This window comes from Prionailurus viverrinus, chromosome C2 (genome assembly GCF_022837055.1).
Source record: "Prionailurus viverrinus isolate Anna chromosome C2, UM_Priviv_1.0, whole genome shotgun sequence".
Taxonomy (NCBI): Eukaryota; Metazoa; Chordata; class Mammalia; order Carnivora; family Felidae; genus Prionailurus; species Prionailurus viverrinus.
The window spans coordinates 84,183,778-84,206,081 of record NC_062569.1 but is presented as its reverse complement, the minus strand read 5'-3'; the positions used below and the strand labels follow the sequence as shown (position 1 = coordinate 84,206,081).

The window sequence follows — 22,304 nt, the reverse complement described above, 5'->3', positions numbered from 1 at the left end:
TGCTGACCTCACCCCAGAATTTTTGATTTAGTAGGCTTATGGTAGGGCTGAGAATTTGCATTTTTAGCAAGTTTCAAGCTAATGCTGATCCTCTTGTCTGTAGCCCAAACTTTGAGAATCTCTGGTCTAGGTAGGTATTTGGTTGATTGAGTGACTTATTGAATAAATAATATTTGAGAATTTCATGGGCTGGATTGATTTCTCTAGGATGAATTCCAAAGATATACGAGGAAGAAGGTTATATGCCTCTACTTAGCGACACTGAAGTTTCCTATAAGCAAGAACCCAGAAGAACCCCTGGTGGCTGACCGCCACTCTGTCATTAACCATGCGGTATTGAAGCCAGAATTAAAAGTAAGCAATTTTGAGCACAATGTTATGGCATGTCTTTGCTAAAAAAGAATACTGCAAATGTTTATTGGAGGAAAGTTCTGAATGTCATGCTGCTGGGCTGGGAATTACAACAGTGTGTCAAGGCAAGTGAGGCTGCTGGGCTGGGAATTACAACAATGTATCAAGGCAAGTGAGAGCTGCGTGGGGACCCCTACCAAGAAGCCCTCACCTCCCCTGATGGGCTTTACTTGGTGAATGACATCTGTTCTATCACATTTGTAATTGCAGCTGCGATATATCCAAGTGCGGAAAATCAGGTATGTTTGGGACAACTTGGAGAAGAGGTTTCAGAAAGTCGGGTAAGTCTTTTTCTCAGCATTCATCAGGATATAAGGGAGGAACCGGATTTGTTGGGTGCCACGAACTAAGGTATGCTTCTTGTCCTGACCACACGCTAGCCTGCTGGAAGACAGCAACTCCTGCTATGATATCCACCACACGTTTGGACTGGGCCTGACCAGTGAAGAGCAAGAGGTCAGGTAGGGTTTGTGATACTTCCTGAGAGTAAACTCGGCCAGCAGAAATTGAAATATCAAATGGCTTATGATCAGTGAGCTATTGGCATAATGCTTCATCAGCTTCATTAAATTCCAGTTTTGTTTACCAGCAACAGAGACAAATTTTAAGTTGTTTTCATCGCAGGCAAACTTATTAAAAAAAGAAGAGCCCAAAAGAACATTGCAGGCATATAATATTTGGTCTTTTCTTTCAGGATTGTAAAATAGTCTCGTCTGTGTTGTTTTCATTCTTTCCTTAAAAAGCCTTGAGTCATTTCATAGACATCTGATTTGTCATCCTCTAAATCCTTGGAGAGGCAGAAAGACAATATTATGATTAATTTTCCTATGAAGAAACAGCCTGGAGATGAGGATTTTGTTTGCTCGGGTAGTTGTGTCATTCATAACACCTAGAACAGTGCCTGATTCATGGTGGACGCTCAACAGATATTTGTGGAATGAATGAATACATGAATGCATTCATTAATCTATTGACCGAATGCCTTTACTAGGCTAAGCACTTTGCAAGCACTAAAGATCTAAGGATAAATAAGGCTTACTCACTACCCCAGAGACATTCACTAACTATTGGGAAAGAATAGTGGTACAATTGTGAGAATGATAGCTATAAATGCACAGAGATTAGGACATAATAGTATAGTAGTACCATCAAAATGCTTATGCTACTTATTAACCCATAGCGATTTTGAGTCTCTGCTTCCCTCATCTGTAATTTGAGATAGTGAATGCTGGTGAGTCTGAAAGGAAACCATTGCAAGACTTCCCCAGAATCCTAATAATTAGCTTCATTTCTTGCCCATTTTCAGGACCTATCCTGCCCGACCTTCCTCACAGTCTATAAGAAACACAAATTCTCCAGCTAAGAAGCATTCTGGTACATAAAATACAGGTTCTTGGGCTCCACCCTCATAATTTTCATTTAGTAAGTAGGAACTAAGGGTAGCGGTGAGAGCAGAAACTGCATTTTTAGCAAACCCCCCTCCAACGATTCATATGCGCACCAACTCTGAGAATTACCGATCTGTTGTTTTTAAACTTTTCTCCTGCTGAATGAAAAATGACGAAAAAATGAACAAGGCATCATCCAGATTCTGACAATGTTTGCAAAACGCCTTAGAGATAATATCACTGTATAAGATTTCAGATGTAATGCTGATTACGTTGAAACACAAAATGTTGTCAGAGTCATTAAGAGCGTACTGGTTTCATAGCATTAAGCACCAGACACGTGAAGGATTGAGCTAAGTTAGGAGGTGTAGTTGATTAACGCAAGTTTACTTCTCCTAGGACACCATTTCTGCAGGAAGGATTGCCCTTCACATTTGTCCTTAGCGAGTGCCAAGCTTTACTAAATATCACACATAATTAAATTTAAAGCTGGTCCACACCGTAAAGAACTTGACAATGTAATGAGCAAGACAAAGAGTTTAGTTTCCCAAATGCGAAGGATAGAGGAGATAATCTACTTTCAAATACACAGGCAGGTTTTACTCATGGGTTTTTCTAGGTGGACAGTAAAGAGAGTGAATAGAATGTGAAGTTCTCCTCCTCCCACCCCTATCATTTTTTATTTTTTATTTTATTATTTTTTTCCCATCATTTTTTAATGTAAGACTAGGGCTTTTTTTTTTTTTCAAAACTCAAAATGCGATTGTTTGAGTGATATCTGATTAAATTCCTAACTGGAGATGAGTTTGCCTTCATGAAAAGCAAGGATGCAACATGAGAAATGGAGTATACTGAGAACTCCTTGATGACAAAAAGCCACAAAGTCTAAATACAACTTTCTCTTCAGGCTTCCCAGAAACCAGGCAAAGAGGGAAAATGGACACATTTATGTGGTCACCTTTTTGGTAGCAAAAAGCAAATCAGGACATCAGGAGAGACAACATCCTGAAGATAAATTTTCAGAAGGCCTTTGGAAGAAAAATATTCCAGGAGGTTCCCCGCTCCTATCTTCATTCATTCATGAACTGGATGCCACTTTCTCTCTCACTACCTGTCATAGATAGGTCCACAGGGACTTGAGGCAATTCTCTTATCTCACAGAAACAGGGAAAACCACACCTACCTTACCCCCATCCATCCAATAGTCTTATGGGGACAGTTGTGCACCTCCTCATTTTCTTTTCACTTAATGCCCTGCTCCTGCCTCCTTTGTTTACCCTCCTGAAATAGAAGGAGAAATGTTTGGTGGTCAAGACAGCTCTTAACGTGGGCCCCAGACCAGTCACCCTGTTGGTAACCCAGCTCTCTGGAAGAAGAAAAGCTTGGATGGGGAGAGTCTGCCAAATTCTATCGTGGGAAAAACAACAGCTATTGCTGATTTCAAGCCACCAACGTGACATCACTGAATGTGGAGCTTGGAAGAGATGTTCCCTGTCAGTTTGGGTATACTTCAGGGCCGAACTTAATTCTCAACGTCTGTCACCTGACTGGGAAAAAAGGGCATGCCTGTGAGTACCAGAGGAAAGGAATCTTGAGTCACAGGCAGCAAACCCAGCAGCACACGCTGATTGACCTCTCTGTCTCCCAGCATCTCTGCACCTCAGTGTTTTCACACATGGAGTCAGAAGACCCTGGTTTGTGTCCTCTGGGATCCATGCAAATCATTGCAGTAGGAAAGGCGCGGCTTGGAAATCAAACTTGGGCTGAGCTCTGTTACACCTTAGATTCAGGAAACGTCATGCACATTGCACCATCAGTGCTCACGGAGTGTGAGGTGGAGTCGTGGAGCCCACGGTGTGACACCTGGATCCGCTTCTTTCCTGCTCTGTGGCTCTGGGGGAGTTACTGAGTTTATCTGAACTTCAGTTTCCTTTATAATAAAGATGATAATATGAAACCTCGTAGAGGTAATGTGATGATTACAGGAGATAATACGTATAAAAGGCTAAGAGTTGCATTGTCACAATTAATACTAGATATGGGTACCTTTGGCAGAACACACACAATGAATAGTTTTTCCCATTGGCAAAATGGGAGATATTAGCCCTTTCCTTTAGACCGTTGTGACAAACGAGAGAATCTTGTGTGAGAACGCTGTAGATTGTCAGATGCTGTACAAACATAAGGGCCTCTTACTGGAATGTACTCATGTGTGGATTAGCAAAGTGTTAGATGTGAAGACCATATATCATCTTCTAGTTTGTTGGCTCATTCATTCATGTATTTATTTTCATATACTAAGGGCCTGTCCTAGGTGCTGAAGAGACCAAGGTAAGATATATATGATCTCGAACATCAAGAACAATCTAGAATGCCTGAGAATTCTAGAAACATAGTCACATCTGGGTCTTGTTAGGTGTTCTCAGAATGTGATTGAATTGTTTAAAAAATAACTCAACATGCCTTTCTAACTGCATTTTGTTTCTTGAGTTGCATTAAGATATTTTTTTTAACTAGAAAATCAACTTTGTCCATCAGGCACTTTCATTTTAAAACTATGTTAATATTTTAGGATGTGCACATTAATATTTTTTAATTAAAGGCACAAAGAGCCTTAAAGGTAGAGAAGTGACTTTTGCCTAGTTTGGTTGTACTCACTTAATGTGGTTTTATTTTTATTTATTTTTATTTGTTTAATTTTTTTAAAATATGAAATTTATTGTCAGACTGATTTCCATAAAACACCCAGTGCTCATCCCAAAAGATGCCTCCTTCAATACCCATCACCCACCCTTTCAATGAGGTTTTAGATTTGGCACTTAATTGGTGATCACTTTCTTACAGAAGATTAGTGTGTGGGCCCAATGCCATTGAGGTAGAAATCCAGCCCATATGGAAGCTGCTTATTAAACAGGTAACTGTTTCATCTATCTTTGAAAAAAAAAACAATTTTTGTTCTTTATTTTTATTTCCTGGTATTCAGGAAATTTTAGGCAACACACGGATACTTGGATATGAACAAAATCTGTGGTTCATATAACTTCTTTTTGTTCTTCCCTTCTGTCTTTATGCTTTTCCTATCTGTGAAAGTTTTTTCCTTTTTTTTTTTTTTGATATTTCAATAAATATATTTTTATTCCAAGATTTCTAACTGGTCCTTTTTATTTATTTTTTATTTATTTATTTATTTATTTTCAACGTTTATTTATTTATTTTGGGGACTGAGAGAGACAGAGCGTGAACGGGGGAGGGGCAGAGAGAGAGGGAGACACAGAATCCGAAACAGGCTCCAGGCTCTGAGCCATCAGCCTAGAGCCTGACGCGGGGCTCGAACTCACGGACCACGAGATCGTGACCTGGCTGAAGTCGGACGCTTAACCGACTGCGCCACCCAGGCGCCCCTAACTGGTCCTTTTTAAATAACCACTTGTTTTTAATTAAAATCCATTAAAAAAATCTCTACCTGTGAGAGACAGATTCGTGTTCCATTATTTTCTGTTTTTTTTTCATTTTAAGTTTTTGATGGGGGTTGTAATGGTGGTGGTGGTGGGGTATTATTAATTCTGTGATCTTTTTGATGACTTTATTATTTTTTTATCAAGTTTATTTATTTATTTATTTATTTATTTAATATATGAGATTTATTGTCAAATTGGTTTCCATACATCACCCGGTGCTTATCCCAAAAGATGCCCTCTTCAATACCATCACCCACCCTCCCTTTCCTCCCACCCCCCCCCCCCATCAACCCTCAGTTTGTTCTCAGTTTTTAAGAGTCTTATGCTTTGGCTCTCTTCCACTCTAACCTTTTTTTTTTTCCCTTCCCCTCCTTCATGGGTTTCTGTTAAGTTTCTCAGGATCCACATAAGAGTGAGACCATATGGTATCTGTCTTTCTCTGTATGGCTTATTCCACTTAGCATCACACTCTCTAGTTCCATCCATGTTGCTACAAAGGGCCATGTTTCATTCTTTCTCATTGCCACGTAGTATTCCATTGTGTATATAAACCACAATTTCTTTATCCATTCATCAGTTGATGGATATTTAGGCTCTTTCCACAATTTGGCTATTGTTGAGAGTGCTGCTAGAAACATTGGGGTACAAGTGCCCCTATGCATCAGTACTCCTGTATCCCTTGGGTAAATTCCTAACAATGCTACTGCTGGGTCATAGGGTAGGTCTATTTTTGATTTTTTGAGGAACCTCCACACTGTTCTCCAGAGCGGCTGCACCAGTTTGCATTCCCACCAACAGTGCAAGAGGGTTCCCGTTTCTCCACATCCTCTCCAGCATCTGTAGGCTCCTGATTTGTTCATTTTGGCCACTCTGACTGGCGTGAGGTGATATCTGAGTGTGGTTTTGATTTGTATTTCCCTGATGAGGAGCGACGTTGAGCATCTTTTCATGAGCCTGTTGGCCATCCGGATGTCTTCTTTAGAGAAGTGTCTATTCATGTTTTCTGCCCATTTCTTCACTGGGAAAATTTTTTTTTGGGTGTGGAGTTTGGTGAGCTCTTTACAGATTTTGGATACTAGCCCTTGGTCCCATATGTCATTTGCAAATATCTTTTCCCATTCTGCTGGTTGCCTTTCAGTTTTGTTGATTGTTTCCTTTGCTGTGCAGAAGCGTTTTATCTTCATAAGGTCCCAGTAGTTCATTTTTGCTTTTAATTCCCTTGCCTTTGGGGATGTGTCAAGTAAGAAATTGCTATGGCTGAGGTCAGAGAGGGCTTTTCTTGCTTTCTCCTCTAGGGTTTTGATGGTTTCCTGCCTCACATTCAGGTCCTTTATCCATTTTGAGTTTATTTTTGTGAATGGTGTGAGAAAGTGGTCTAGTTTCAACCTTCTGCATGTTGCTGTCCAGTTCTCCCAGCACCATTTGTTAAAGAGACTGTCTTCTTTCCATTGGATGTTCTTTCCTGCTTTGTCAAAGATTAGTTGGCCATACATTTGTGGGTCTAGTTCTGGGGTTTCTATTCTATTCCATTGGTCTATGTGTCTGTTTTGGTGCCAATACCATGCTGTCTTGATGATGACAGCTTTGTAGTAGAGGCTAAAGTCTGGGATTGTGATACCTCCTGCTTTGGTCTTCTTCTTCAAATTACTTAGGCTATTCGGGGCCTTTTGTGGTTACATATGAATTTTAGGATTGCTTGTTCTAGCTTCGAGAAGAATGCTGGTGCAATTTTGATTGGAATTGCATTGAATGTGTAGATAGCTTTGGGTAGTATTGACATTTTGACAATACTTATTCTTCCAACCCAGGAGCATGGAATGTTTTTCCGTTTCTTTATATCTTCAATTTCCTTCATAAGCTTTCTGTAGTTTTCAGCATACATATCTTTTACATCTTTGGTTAGATTTATTCCTAGGTATTTTATGTTTCTTGGTGCAATTGTGAATGGGATCAGTTTCTTTGTCTTTCTGTTGCTTCATTATTCGTGTATAAGAATGCAACTGATTTCTGTACACTGATTTTGTATCCTGCGACTTTGCTGAATTCATGTATCAGTTCTAGCAGACTTTTGGTGGAGTCTATCGGATTTTCCATGTATAATATCATGTCCTTTGCAAAAAGTGAAAGCTTAACTTCATCTTTGCCAGTTTTGATGCCTTTGATTTCCTTTTGTTGTCTGATTGCTGATGCTAGCACTTCCAACACTATGTTAAAACAACAGCGGTGAGAGTGGACATCCCTGTCGTGTTCCTCATCTCAGGGAAAAAGCTCTCAGTTTTTCCCCATTGAGGATGATGTTAGATGTGGGCTCTTCATAAATGGCTTTTATGATGTTTAGTATAATCCTTCTATCCCGACTTCCTCGAGGGTTTTTATTAAGAAAGGATGCTGAGGGGCACCTGGGTGGCTCCGTCAGTTAAGCGGCTGACTTCGGCTCAGGTCATGATCTCGTGGTCCATGAGTTCAAGCCTCACGTTGGGCTCTTTGCTGACAGCTCAGAGCCTGGAGCCTGTCTCAGATTCTGTGTCTCCCTCTCTCTGACCCTCCCCCATTCATGCTTTGTCTCTCTCAAAAATAAATAAACGTTAAAAAAATTTATAAAAAAAAGGATGCTGAATTTTGTCAAATGCTTTTTCTGCATCAATTGACAGGATTGTATGGTTCTTATCTTTTCTTTTATTAATGTGATGTATCACGTTGATTGATTTGTGAATGTTGAGCCAGCCCTGCAGCCCAGGAATGAATCCCACTTGATCATGGTGAATAATTCTTTTTATATGCTGTTGAATTGGATTTGCTAGTATCTTATTGAGAATTTTTGCGTCCATATTCATTAGGGATATTGGCCTGTAGTTCTCCTTTTTTCCGGGTCTCTGTCTGGTTTAGGAATCAAATACTGGCTTCATAGAATGAGTCCAGAAGTTTTCCTTCCCTTTCTATTTTTTGGAATAGCTTGAGAAGTATAGGTATTATCTCTGCTTTAAATGTCTGGTAGAACTCCCTTGGGAAGCCATCTGGTCCTGGACTCTTATTTGTTTGGAGATTATTAACTGATTAAATTTCTTCGCTGGTTATGGGTCTGTTCAAGCTTTCTATTTCCTCCTGATTGAGATTTGAAAGTGTGTGGGTGTTTAGGAATTTGTCCATTTCTTCCAGGTTGTCCAGTTTATTGGCATATAATTTTTCATAGTATTCCTTGATAATTTCTTGTGTTTCTGAGCGATTGGTTGTAATCATTCCATCTTCATTCATGATTTTATCTACTTGGGTCATCTCCCTTTTCTTTTTGAGAAGCCTGTCTAGAGGTTTATTAATTTTATTTTTTCAAAAAACCAACTCTTGGTTTCGTTGATCTGCTCTACAGTTTTTTTAGATTCTATATTGTTTATTTCTGCTCTGATCTTTATTATTTCTCTTCTTTTGCTGGGTTTAGAGTGTCTTTGCGGTTCTGCTTCTATTTACTTTAAGTGTGTTGTTAGATTTTGTATTTGGGATTTTTCTTGTTTCTGGAGGTAGGCCTGGATTGCAATGTATTTTCCTCTCAGGACTGCCTTCGCTGCATTCCAAAGCATTTGGACTGTTGTATTTTCATTTTTGTTTGTTTCCATATATTTTTAAATTTCTCTAATTGCCTGGTTGACCCACTCATTCATTAGTAGGGTGTTCTTTAACCTCCGTGCTTTTGGAGGTTTTCCAGACTTTTTTCTGTGGTTGATTTCAAGCTTTATAGCATTGTTGTCCGAAAATAAGTATGGTATGATCTCAATTCCTTTATACTTATGAAGGGCTGTTTTGTGACCCAGTATGTGGTCTATGCTGGAGAATGTTCCATGTGCACTCGAGAAGAAAGTATATTCTGTTGCTTTGGGATGCAGAGTTTTAAATATTTCTGTCAAGTCCATCTGATCCAATGTATCATTCAGGGCCCTTGTTTCTTTATTGACCATGTGTGTAGATGATCTATCCATTGTTGTAAGTGGGGTATTAAAGTCCCCTGCAATGACCACATTCTTGTCAATAAGGTTGCTTATGTTTGTGAGTAATTGTTTTATATATTTGGGGGCTCCCATATTCAGCACATAGACATTTATAATTGTTAGTTCTTCTGATGGATAGACCCTGTAATTATTATATAATGTCCTTCTTCATCTCTTGTTACAACCTTTAATTTAAAGTCTAGTTTGATATAAGTATGGCTACTCCAGCTTTCTTCTGACTTCCAGTAGCATGATAGTTCTCCATCCCCTCACTTTCAATCTGAAGGTGTCCTCAGGTCTAAAATGAGTCTCTTGTAGACAGCAAATAGATGGGTCTTGTTTTTTTTTTTTTTTATCCATTCTAATACCCTATGTCTTTTGGTTGGTGCATTTAGTCCATTTACATTCAGTGTTATTATAGAAATATATGGGTTTAGAGTCACTGCAATGTCTGTAGGTTTCATGCTTGTAGCGATGCCTCTGGACATTGTCTCACAGGATCCCCCTTAGGATCTCTTGTAGGGCTGGTTCAGTGGTGTTGAATTCCCTCAGTTTTTGTTTGTTTGGGAAGACCTTTATCTCTCCTTCTATTCTAAATGACAGACTTGCTGGATAAAGGATTCTCGGCTTCATATTTTTTCTGTTCATCACATTGAAGATTTCCTGCCATTCCTTTCTGGCCTGCCAAGTTTCAGTAGGGAGATCCGTCACGAGTCTTATCAGTCTCCTTTTATATGTTAGAGCACGTTTATCCCTAGCTGCTTTCAGAATTTTCTCTTTATCCTTGTATTTTGCCAGTGTCACTATGATATGTCATGCAGAAGATCGATTCAAGTTACATCTGAAGGGAGTTCTCTGTGCGTCTTGGATTTCAATGCCTTTTTCCTTCCCAAGATCAGGGAAATTCTCAGCTATGATTTCTTCAAGTACACCTTCAGCACCTTTCCCTCTCTCTTCCTCCTCTGGAATACCAATTATATGTAGATGATTTCTCTTCAGTGCATCATTTGGTTCTCTAATTTCCCCCTCATACTCCTGGATTTTTTTTATCTCTCTTTTTCTCAGCTTCTTCTTTTACCATAATTTTATCTTCTAGTTCCCCAATTCTCTCCTCTGTCTTTTCAGTCCGAGCTGTGGTCACCTCTATTTTATTTTGCAGCTCATTAATAGCATTTTTTAGCTCCTCCTGGCTGTTCCTTAGTCCCTTGATCTCTGTAGCAATAGACTCTCTGCTGTCCTCTATACTGTTTTCAAGCCCAGCGATTAATTTTATGACTATTACTCTAAATTCACTTTCTGTTATATTGTTTAAATCGTTTTTGATCAGTTTGTTAGCTGTCGCTATTTCCCGGAGTTTCTTTTGAAGGGAATTCTTCCGTTTCGTCATTTTGGATAGTCTCTGCAGTGGTGGGAAACTGCAAGACACTTACCCTGTGCTGTCTTGAATAACTTGCATTGGTGGGTGGGGCTGCAGTCAGACCTGATGTCTGTTCCCAGCCCAACGCTGGGGCCACAGTCAGACTGGTGTGTACCTTCTCTTCCCCTCACCAAGGGGGGGATTCACCATGGGATGGGGTGGCCCGTCTGGGCTACTTGCACACTGCCAGTTTTGTGGTGCTGGGGATCTGGCGTATTAGGCTGGGGTGGATCAGCAAGGTGCACAGGGGTGGCAGGGGTAGGCTCAGCTCGCTTTTCCTTCAGTGATCTGCTTCGGGAGGGGCCCTGCAGCACCGGGAGGGAGTCAGACCCTCTGCCGGAGGGGATGGATCCACAGAAGCACAGTGTTGTTTGCGCAGTGAAAGCAAGTTCCCTGTCAGGAAATGATTCCTTTTGGGATTTTGGCTGGGGGATGGGCGAGGAATATGGTGCTGGTGAGCGCCTTTGTTTCCTGCCAAGCTGAGCTCTGTCGTCCGAGGCTCAACAACTCTCCCTCCCGTTGTCCTCCAGCCCTCTCGTTCTCCGAGCAGAGCTGTTAACTTATAACCTTCCAGATAAGTCCCGTTTGCTCTCAGAACACACTCCATCTGGCCCCTCCGCTTTTGCAAGCCAGACACAGGAGCTCTGTTTTGCCGGCGGGCCGCCACTCTGCCTGGCTCCTCCCACCAGTCCGTGTAGTGCACACCACCTCTCCATCCTTCCTACCCTCTTCCGTGAGCCTCTCGTCTACGCTTGGCTCAGGAGAATCCATTCTGCTAGTCTTCTGGTGGTTTTCTGGGTTATTTAGGCAGGTTTGGGTGGAATCTAAGTGATCAGCAGGACACAGTGAGCCCAGTGTCCTCCTACGATGCCATCTTCCGGAGCATCTCCTGCCCCTAATCTCTTTTTGATGATTTTAAACATATTAGTTTAGTCTTTCTCTGGTTACTTTATTATGTCAATTTTCTTGGGAATGACTTCTCTCTTTGTTAGTGGATTTATTTATTTTTTAGAATATTTTCTTTGTGTGCTTTGAAGTTATTTTTTTCCTTTTTTTGATTTAACTTTATTTTTTATTTTTCTAAATTTATATCCAAATTAGTATATGGTGAAGCAATGATTTCAGTAGATTCCTTAATGCACCTTACCCATTTAGCCCACCCCCTTCCCACAACCCCTCCAGCAACGCTCAGTTCTCCATATTTATGAGTCCCTCTATTTGTTTTGTCCCCCTTCTTGTTTTTATATTATTTTTGTTTCCCTTCCTTTAGGTGCATCTGTTTTTTCTCTTAAAGTCCTCAAATGAGTGAACTCATATGATTTTTGTCTTTCTCTGACAAATTTCATTTAGCATAATTCCATCCACGTGGATGCAAATGGCAAGATTTCATTCTTTTTGATTGCTGAGTAATACTCCATTGTATATATATACCACCTCTTCTTTATCCATCCATTAATGGGCATTGGCTCTTTCCGTACTTTGTCTATTGTTGATAGTGCTGCTATCAACATGGGGGTGCATGTGTCTCTTCGAAACAGCACACCTGTATCCCTTGGATAAACAGCACACCTGTATCCTTTGGATAAATGCCTAATAGTGCAATTGCTGCGTCATAGAGTAGTTCTATTTTTAGTTTTTTGGGGAACCTCCATACTGTTTTCCAGAGTGGCTGCACCAGCTTGCATCCCCATCCAATAACACAAAAGAGATCTTTTTTCTCCTTGCCAACATCTGTTGTTGCCTGAGTTGTTAATGTTAGCCATTCTGACAGGTGTAAGGTGGTAGCTCATTGTGGTTTTGATTTGTATTTCCCTGATGATGAGATGTGGAGCATTTTTTCATGTGTCGGTTGGCCATCTGGATGTCTTCTTTGGAGAAGTGTCTATTCATGTCTTTTGCCCATTTCTTCACTGGATTATTTGTTTTTTGGGTGTTGAGTTTGATAAGTTCTTTGCATATTTTGGATACTATCCCTTTATCTGATATGTCATTTGCAAATATTGAAGTTATTATTATTAGTGATGGTGATGGAAGCTCTGGTAGTGATGGAGGCAGCTCTGGTGAGCTGCCCTTAAGTGGTACTTCCCTTGTCTACATTTCTCTCTTTTTCTCTGTGTCCACTGTCCCTGTAGGATGGCTCTGAGTTTGCCTCTTGGTAGTCCCCATGGCCCTCAGTTCAGAACCAACTCCTGTAGGGTGGGGCTCTACTCCCCAGGATCAAGCAGATTCAGGCCTTGAGCCAGCTGGGGTTTGGCCAAGTTCACAGTGGCACCATGAACTTTGTTCTTTTCCATTTTGCCCTCTGCCAGTGAACAGCTGCTGGTTGTGACATTCCTTGGCCTCTGTTCCTGGGTCAGAGAGCAAGGCTGGTTTTGTCCCCTGCCACTGTGGCACACTGTCAATCATATTCCCTGTAGCATGAGCCCCTAGCCCACCACTCTCCAGTCCTGATTGTGCTAACCTCCACTCCATACTGCACATTTCTAGTCTATTTCTAATCCACAACAGTGGTCACTTTGTTTAGCATGGTCACATGTTAAAAAATAATTAGACTTTTATTTAGAGCAGTCTTCAGTTTGCAGAAAAATTGATTGGCAGGTACTGAGATTTCCCACATACCCCATGTCCCCCACATATGCAGTTTCCTCCACTATCAAAAAGCCAACTGCTGTTTAAACTTCCTGTTCAAATACATTTTTCACGTTGTCAAAGATTCTCCCAGGTGTCAATTTGGTTATTTTGAAAGGAGTGGTAGTATTTTCTCCATCTACTTACTAAGCCTTCAGTAGGAAAAAAGCAAGTAATACTACTTTGTATTTTGGTTTCAAAAGAATATTGAATAAGGGAGTTAAATTAATTATGATGGTGTTGTTTCTTATACAAGAAGTATTTAACCACATTTTCTACTGAGTTTATATAAACTCAAAATCATATTATCATTAGTGTATCATCTACAATTAGAGCATTTTATGCCAAGCAAAGAGAAGAGCTATAATTTGTAAGAAAAGCATGTTGCAATGGAAATAATAAGAAATATTAAAGAACAAAAGCTTTGTTAATGTACAAAATATATCCAAGGGTTTAAGAAACTCTTAAAATGCAGCCTATTAACTTACTAACTGGATGTCAGTTCATTGTGAGGACTAAAGTAGAAGTTTAATATATTAGAGAATTATAGAAAGTAGAGGTAACAGTGTGGCACCAGTTTTAGGTAATATTTCATCTAATTCATAATCATCATAAAGAGCACTTCACCAAGAAAATATTCCTTGTTTTGGTCAGATGGGTTTTTTCATTCACACTATGTCTGTACATCAGATGACTACATCTACCTCCTCAGGTTTGCCCTCTCTGCTATCATTATTAACAGTGGGGCCAGCAGGACCAAAATGGGGACAATTGAGGGAATAAAAAAAGTGAAAGGTATAATAGACCAAAATATATGTGCATGGATGGCCAGCTTTGGGCTCGTGATACATTCTTCCCATGAATTTCACTGCAGTTTTGGGTAAGATGACTCCCACCCCCCATCCCGTTCAAGGGAGGGGCCCATGCTGACATGCCTGATGCTCACAGCATCTTGCTAAAAACCTGTGATGTGACGAATATGTTATTTTTCAACAATCTGGATAAAAATGCAGTCTTCTATTTTCATCACACAACTTGACTAAATCTGCAGCATGTGAGTATGGGAAGAAGAAACTGCACTAAAAACGGTCAGAGATGAACTGTGTTTTAAGAGACTGAATTCTCCACTGTAAGTAAATAATGTTTAGAAAGGTAGATCGTTAGATTTTGATATTGATAAAATATTTTTCAAAATTCAAAATAAGAATAATCAATTTTTGACAGGCTCTGAGTGCTTAAAATAATTTTGCTTCCACCATAGCACATGCTATGTGCTTGACACTGACTCCACTGAAACTGAGTTCTAAGTGAATTCATCAATATTAGAGATCATTGTGTGTTGTAAAAAATGATTAAAAAAATCGATAAAATGACATCATCTGTTTTCTCTTCCAAGATTTTATTTAAGTTCAAGTTAGTTAACATGTCCTGCATTATTGGTTTCAGAAGCAGAATGTAGTGATTTATCATTTACATACAACACCCAGCGCTCATCACAAATGCCCTCCTTGATGACCTTCACCCATTCGACCCAACCCCCCATATACCTCCCTTCAGCAACCCTCCATTTGTTCTCTATAGTTAAGTCTCTCATGGTTTGCCTCCCTCTCTGTTTTTATTTTATTTTTCCTTCCTTTCCCTGTGTTCATCTGTTGTCTTTCTTAAATTCCACATATGAGTAAAATCATATGGTATTTGTCTTTCTAAGCATATACTTATTTGCTTAGTATAATACACTCTAGTTCCATCCACGTTGTTGCAAATGACAAGATTTCATTCTTTTTTGGTGGCTGAGTAATGTTCCATTATATACATACACCTCCCATGTTCTTTATCCATTCATCAGTCAATGGACATTTGGGTTATTGATATAATTTGGCTATTGTTAATAGTGCTGCTGTAAATATTGGGGTGCATGTGCCCCTTCAAATCAGTATTTTTTTTTTGTATCCTTTGAATGAATACCTGGTAATACAATTGCTGGATCATAGGATAGTTCTATTTTTAACTTTTTGAGGAGCTGTTTTATAGAGTGTCTGTACCAGTTTGCATTCGCATCAACAGTGTAAGAGGGTTCCCCCTTCTCTGTATCCTTGCTAGCATCCATTGTTTCCTGAGTTAATTTTAGCCATTCTGACAAGTGTGAGGTGGTACCTGGTATCTGGCAGTGGTTTTGATTTGTATTTCCCTGATGATGAGTGATGTTGAGCTTTTTTTTCATGTGTCTGTTAGCCATTTGAATGCCCTCTTTGGGGAAATGTCTGTTCATGTCTTCTGCCCATTTCTTCACTGGATTATTTTTGGGAGGTTGAGTTTGATAAGTTATTTATAGACTTTGGATACTAGCCCTTTGTCTTATATGTCATTTGCAAATATCTTCTCCCATTCTGTAGGTTACCTTTTAGTTTTGTTGATTATTTCCCTTGGTGTACAGAAGCTTTTTTTCTTGATGAAGTGCCAATAGTTCTTTTTTGCTTTCATGTCCCTTGCCTCTGGAGATGTATCTGGTAAGAAGTTGCTGTGGCCAAGATCAAAGAAGTTGCTGCCTATGTTCTCCTCTAGAATTTTGATGGTTTCCTGTCTCACAGGCCTTTCATCCATTTTGAATTTATTTTTGTGTATGGTGTAAGAAAGTGGTCCAGTTTCATTCTTTTGCTTATTGCCATCCAATTTTCCCAACACCATTTGTTGGAGAGCTTGTCTTCTTTCCATTGGATAGTCTTTCCTGATTTGTTGAAGATTAGCTGACCCTATAGTTGTGGGTCCATTTCTGGGTTGTCTATTCTGATCCATTGATCTATGTGTCTGTTTTTGTGCCAGTACCATACTGTCTTGATGATTACAGCTTTGTAATATAGCTTGAAGTCTGGAATTGTTTTACTTTTCTTTTTCAACATGACTTTTTGGTACTCAGGGTTTTTGTGGTTCCACACAAATTTTAGAATTGTTCTTGCTTTGTCACAAAATGTTGGTGGTATGTTGATAGGGATTGCATGGATGTACAGATTGCTTTGGGTAGTTTAGACATTTTAACAATATTTGCTCTTCTAATCCATAAGCATGGAAGTTTTCTCCATTTCTTTGTTTCTTCTTCAATTTCTTTGAAATGATGTGATCCATGCAAGTGACTCACATGCTGTTTTTGTACTTGCAGGTTTTAAATCCATTCTACGTGTTCCAAGCCTTTACCCTAACTTTGTGGCTGTCTCAAGGTTACATAGAATACTCTGTGGCCATCATTATCTTGTCTATTATCTCCATTGTCTTAAGTGTGTATGATTTGCGACAGGTAAGAGCTAAAATCACAGTTGGGATCTATTTAGCTTATGGTGCACAAGAAGCAAAGCCTATGGGTTTTCCACTGACAGCAAGGAGTAGCTTTGTGAAACTTAAGTCATAAAGCAAAAAACAAGGACTTACTAAGTGTGAGAACTCAGGAGGAGATCTTCAGAAATAGCAGGTAGATGTAAATGTCTTTGCAAACCCGGATTTATCGACTGAAGGCTGACCCGCATACAGTGTTCAGAAGGACTCCGAGGCTGTATCTGAGTATGGTGGGAAAGAATGCTTTGATGGATTAATGATGACAACATACCTTTCCATCATTGTTCATCTTATAGCTATTTAATTTTTTTTAAATGTTTTAACTTATTTTTGAGACAGAGACAGAGCATGAACAGGGGAAGGTCAGAAAGAGAGGGAGACACAAAATCTGAAGCAGACTCCAAGCTCCGAGCCGTCAGCACAGAGCCCGACATGGGGCTTGAACTCACAGACTGTGAGATCATGACCTGAGCTGAAGTCAGATGCTTAACCGACTGAGCCACCCAGGCGCCGCATCTTATAGCTATTTAAAGTCTTCCTTTTTAAAAATAGTCTTCTTTTTTAAGTTTATTTATTTTGAGAGAGAGCAAGTGAGCACGAGCAGGGAAGGGGAAGAGAGAGGGGGAGAGAGAGAATTCCAATGGGTCTTGATCTCATGAAATGCTAGATCATGACCTGAGTTGAAATCAAGATTCAGACGCAGCTGACTGAGCCATCCAGGTGCCCCAAAATAATCAGTCTTCTAAATGAGATAGCAGTGCATTCTGAAATAGAATTTTGCTGAATATTACTTATAACTCCACAGTCCCTGCAAGTCTCAGCTCCCCACAGTATCTTTCTAGAAAACGTTTGGCTACTTTGCTTAAGAATCATCAGCCTGAAAATCAGGAGACAACCCCAAAAACGATGTCTCACTGTATTTTTTGTATGTTTTTGAAAACTTGACTATGGAATTAGCTTTGTAGAGATGGGGCTGGGGGCTGGGCATTGTTACGGTACACTGTGTCAGCCTGTCAACTCTACTGCACTGTTGAAACCGCCTAGTCTCAAGTTTCATCCTTCATCTGCAGGGAAAAAAACTAAGATCCAGGGAGCTTGTTCCAAATCAGAGTGTGGTTTTTTGACAGAGTCAGAGCTTCTGGCTCCTCATAAAATGAAACTGCCACATGTGCGATATTTCCTTAGCATAAGGCACTTTCCAAAGTAGTGTCACAGCTGGGAATGAAAGTCAAACACAAGTGTTGAGAAAGGAGATGAGTTCTCGATGTCCACACAGTGAGCTCTGGGCACAAGTCAGAAAGGCAGACGTGGGGCCTTTACATAAGCCTAACTGAAAGGGAGCTTTCATTCCTATTCCATTTCAGTGGCTCAACAATATTAAATCTAATATCGGCTCGTTATCTGGTTTTAGATGCTACAAATTTTGAGTTATGAAGTCTTTGATGAGAAATGAAAGAAAGACAATAGATATGTAAAGAGTTAGGAAACAGGATCTAAAAATGAAAAGTTAGATGAATGGAGATACTTTGAGCTGGAGAGCAGGCTACTAGGACTTTGTTTTGTTTCTGGTTTTCTGCCTTTTTAAACAGTGAGTACCTAGGTGTGTTTTTTCACAAACTAATTTATATCACAAAGATGTTAAGAGTGACCAGCAACTTGCCTGGCTGCCAAGGCCTGGGGGGAGGGGAGTAACTCTTTCTGGTGAACTCTGGGCCTTTGAGCAAAAGCATGACCATAGACACCAAGACAATAAAGATCTGACTATTCTGCTGAGTCTCAATAGAAAAGTAGAGTGTCCTAAGCTTTTACCTTAGTCATTTGATAAAGGTATGTAATGTGAAGCCCGCAGATAGAATTTCTAGTTTCTGGGTTTTGAGAAATCTTTCCTTAATAGAATATCTGATTTGATACGTGCAAGCCATTCATACACTTTCTGGCTTAAGTCACACATCAGTGAATACAGCCCTTCTCGCATGTCGTTCCTTCCACTGGGGTGACATCTACACACAGTCACCCGGCTATATCGTCATAAACCATCCAAGTGTTCTCAGGAAAAACACAGAACTCTCTGAGGCCTTTTGGGAGGGAGATCTTATCTAGTCAGATTGAAAACCTCCCCCTTACCTCTCCTGTTTGTGTTACTTGGTGCTGTTATAATCAGTTTCCTCATCTGTAGAAGGTGTGTATGTGTGTGGGCACGTGAGTGTGTGTTGGTGTCAGAGTTGAGCAAATTATATGAAACAATCACTTTGAATACTTATATTTCTGGTACATAGTAGGCACTTAGTAAAATGTCAATTCTTGTTATCATTGATATTGCTGTTGCTGTTTTTATTATTAAAAGTTAGGGAAAGTTGGCAAGGGACAGATGGGAGGGGGAGGGGGTACAGAGATTGAAGAGAACAGGAGGCAGCATGGGACCATCAGGACAGGGCTGGTAACAACCGCTGGTTCACTCATATGAGCCCGAGGACTCTGTTTTCCTTGGGCTCACTTTCCTCAGCTATATACATGGTGGAGGTTATACCCTACTTTTTTAGGTCTCACCATTTTAGGATTCTATCATTTTGCCAGGGCCACTGACAAGGAATGAAAAAAAGCCCTTGAAAACTTTAGAACGCTGGTAAGAAATTTTCTGGCCACTGGAAATCTGAGAGCATGTGCTGCAAACTGGAGTTAATTCCTATTGGACCCTAATAGTGGTCAGTTGGACTTTAGTCCTAAACTACTCAAGTCAGGATGTGTATGAAGAATAGAAACCTGTCTAAGTTACCCTAATCATCAAAGGGATATGTATTATAAATATGTACCAGTAGCTCATAGGACCCAAAGACATGAAGTACAGTGGACTTTAATGGAGCCTGTACCCATGAACTTGGGTTACTCTCTCCAGCCTCCTATTCCCTGACAAGCATGAAAGTAAGTACACATATTTTGCGGCAAGCACTGCAACCCCCCTCCTCTTAGAACTCTGGCAGCCTGCAACTAGTTTGCTCTAGGTGGCTCTCTCTTTCCACTGGCACACATAGTTGGAACAGGGGGTATCTGACCCAGCGGAAGCCAGTCCATCAGCAGGAATATCAGCAGGAATCATGCGCATATATCTTTTAGCCTGGGATCCAAGCCTAAGGACTTGAAGCTGTCTGTCATGCTCTGTCAGGAATGTGATGTGAAAAGTGATGCTAGGACCAGGGTGGCAACCCTTGATCCTTGTGTGTGGACAAGCAGAGAAAAAAACTTGCACAAAGAACGAACCAAATACACAGTGAGACACAGAGGTGAGCCATACGGAGCCCAGCAGAAAGGGAGAGGGCAGAGAGACAGAGAGCGAATGAATAACCTGCTCTTCATAGCATTTCCTGCTCCTGTTTGGAGCCCTTGGGAGCTCTGGCTTCACTTCCCACCTTAGTTTAGTGAGATGTCCCTGCATCCTCACAATTTCTCATCTGCTTAAACCAGTTTAACCAATTTCTGTTGCCTGTAATCAATGGGTCCCAAGTAAATGTGGTGTTACCACTTGATGTGTTACACCCCTTATGATGTTTCCACATATTTCCCCTGACTTAAATATATACTTCCCATCTACATGTTTATGACAAATTTCAGTCTCTCCTCAAGTTCCTTTACACTATTTTTTTTTTTTCATTTGGAACGTAGGTATAACTGTCTTTAAGGAAACGGAAAAGAAATATAGAGATTCCTGTGTGAGAGTTGGGAAGGGTTACAGAGAAAACAGGTTTGATTCAATACTCTAGAGGGCAATGTTTCAGAGAGAGAATTAGTCAAGATTCCTAAGCTCCTGACCCATTAAGTCAAAATATCCAAGGCAACAAGAGGAATCTGTGCTTTTTCACAGTTTCATAACAGGTGCTTGTCATGCATTCTAAAAGCTTAAGAGCTGTTGTTCCAGAGGAATCCACCAAAAGACAAATTCAAGCACTAAGATCCCCAATACATTTATTTATTTATTTATTTATGTCATCATTAGCTAAATGTATATTTCATTTTTTCTCCTCCATAAGATGCAGAGAAATACAAGTTTATGTGGAGATTTACTTATGTATTTATTAATTTGTTTTAATAAAACAGGAACATACTTTGTACATTAATCTGGAACTTGCATTTGTCACTTTACAATAAATATAACGGCCATCTACCAAGTAAATAAATAATTCTAGATCACGTTTAAAATTAACGGTGTGAAATTCCATTGTATATCATAATTTGTTCAGCCATTCGTTTATTTCTAGAAAATAGGGGGCTTCCTTTCCAATTTTTGCCACCACAGGTATGCTGAATTACACACAACTACAATATAGATGTGTCCTTACATATGAGTGTTTGCATTTGTTTTTAGTAAAATAATCAAAAGCCAGGTTGCTGAATCAAAAGATATGTATATTTTGGATGTTAATAGATCCTGCGATATTTATTATTTTCTTAAATAAAATAACGGCAACATATGAGAGTATCCATTTCTCCAGATCCTCACCAGTGTTATATATTGATGTTTAAATTTTTTTCAGTCTAATGTGTTTTTAGAAAATTGTGTCCCAATGATGTTTTAATTTATATTCCACTAATTATTAGTGAGATTAGATACATTTTCCTCCAATAAATATATGCATTTTTGTTTTCTATTTATTTTCTCTTTATATCCATCATCCACGTGGAAAAGTTTTATTTCTTAGTCTATCATTTTTCCTCTGACTTGACTTTTGTCAGATATTTTAAAATGTGTGCAGTCAAATATGTTTCTTTTTCTGGGTTTCTGCGTTTCTTGTTTTGCTTCTCAAGTTCTCTTCTAAAAGTAGGCATGCTCTGTTCTATTTGTAATTTTCTCAATATTTATTTTAAAATCTTTAATGAATCTTAAATATTCAGGTTCTACATCTTAAAATCCCTACATGTCTTTGTTTAAAATAGTAACTCACCTGGGAACTTCACTTGATGGCAGAACTGCAAAAGCTTTAACAAGGAGACATTAATTCCATTAGCAGTTAATATTTGGGTTTTTTTTTTAAGTTTTATCGATTTATTTTGAGAGAGAGACAGTGTGAGGGGGGAGGGACAGAGAGAGAGAAATACAGAGAATCCCAAGCAGAGTCTAAGCTGTCAGCACAGAGCTTGATGGGGCACTTGAACCCACAAAACCGTGACATCATAACCTGAGCCGAAACCAAGAGTCGGACTGTTAACTGACTGAGCCACCCAGGTGCCCTTGCAGTTAATATTTGTTAACAAAGGCTTATCAGACCCAAACTCTAAGGGATCTTGTAACATTATACAAAATGGGCCAGTTTCCTGAAACTATTTTTGCAGTTTAAATCACAAATGCTCACCAATCAATATTTCTTTAGCACAATTTGTAACGGGCTCCCCCGTCTGTGACAGATGTGCTTGTGTGGGGCATGGCAGCCCCTAAAATGATACGCATGTGGTTGTGGTGTCCTCCCACCACCTGAGACGGAGGGATGGGGACAATCAGGGAGCTGAAGTGACTTGCTCAGTAATAGTGGCTATAGATCCCAGCCCCGGGTTTCCTGATTCTACATCAAGTACTTCACACTGTCCCACGGAGCAAAATCTCAAAGAGACCTATGAGTTTCCTTGCAGCAGTAAACGATTGATAATTTTATTATGAAAATATTTGGGAAAGGGGCTGCTAGAAATGGAAGGAGCATCTACCGTCATTTACAAA

At 39.8% G+C, this 22,304-nt stretch overlaps 1 protein-coding gene across 1 annotated transcript in view; it reads left to right on the top strand.

Moving 5' to 3' along the window:
* LOC125175769 (probable cation-transporting ATPase 13A5) overlaps window positions 1-22,304 on the top strand; it is a 119,365-nt gene that overhangs the window by 28,850 nt on the left and 68,211 nt on the right. Inside the window, 5 exon segments of the mRNA XM_047876599.1 lie at window positions 208-354; window positions 622-692; window positions 792-872; window positions 4,644-4,713; window positions 16,434-16,568. Coding sequence (XP_047732555.1) covers window positions 208-354; window positions 622-692; window positions 792-872; window positions 4,644-4,713; window positions 16,434-16,568 — 504 coding nt within the window.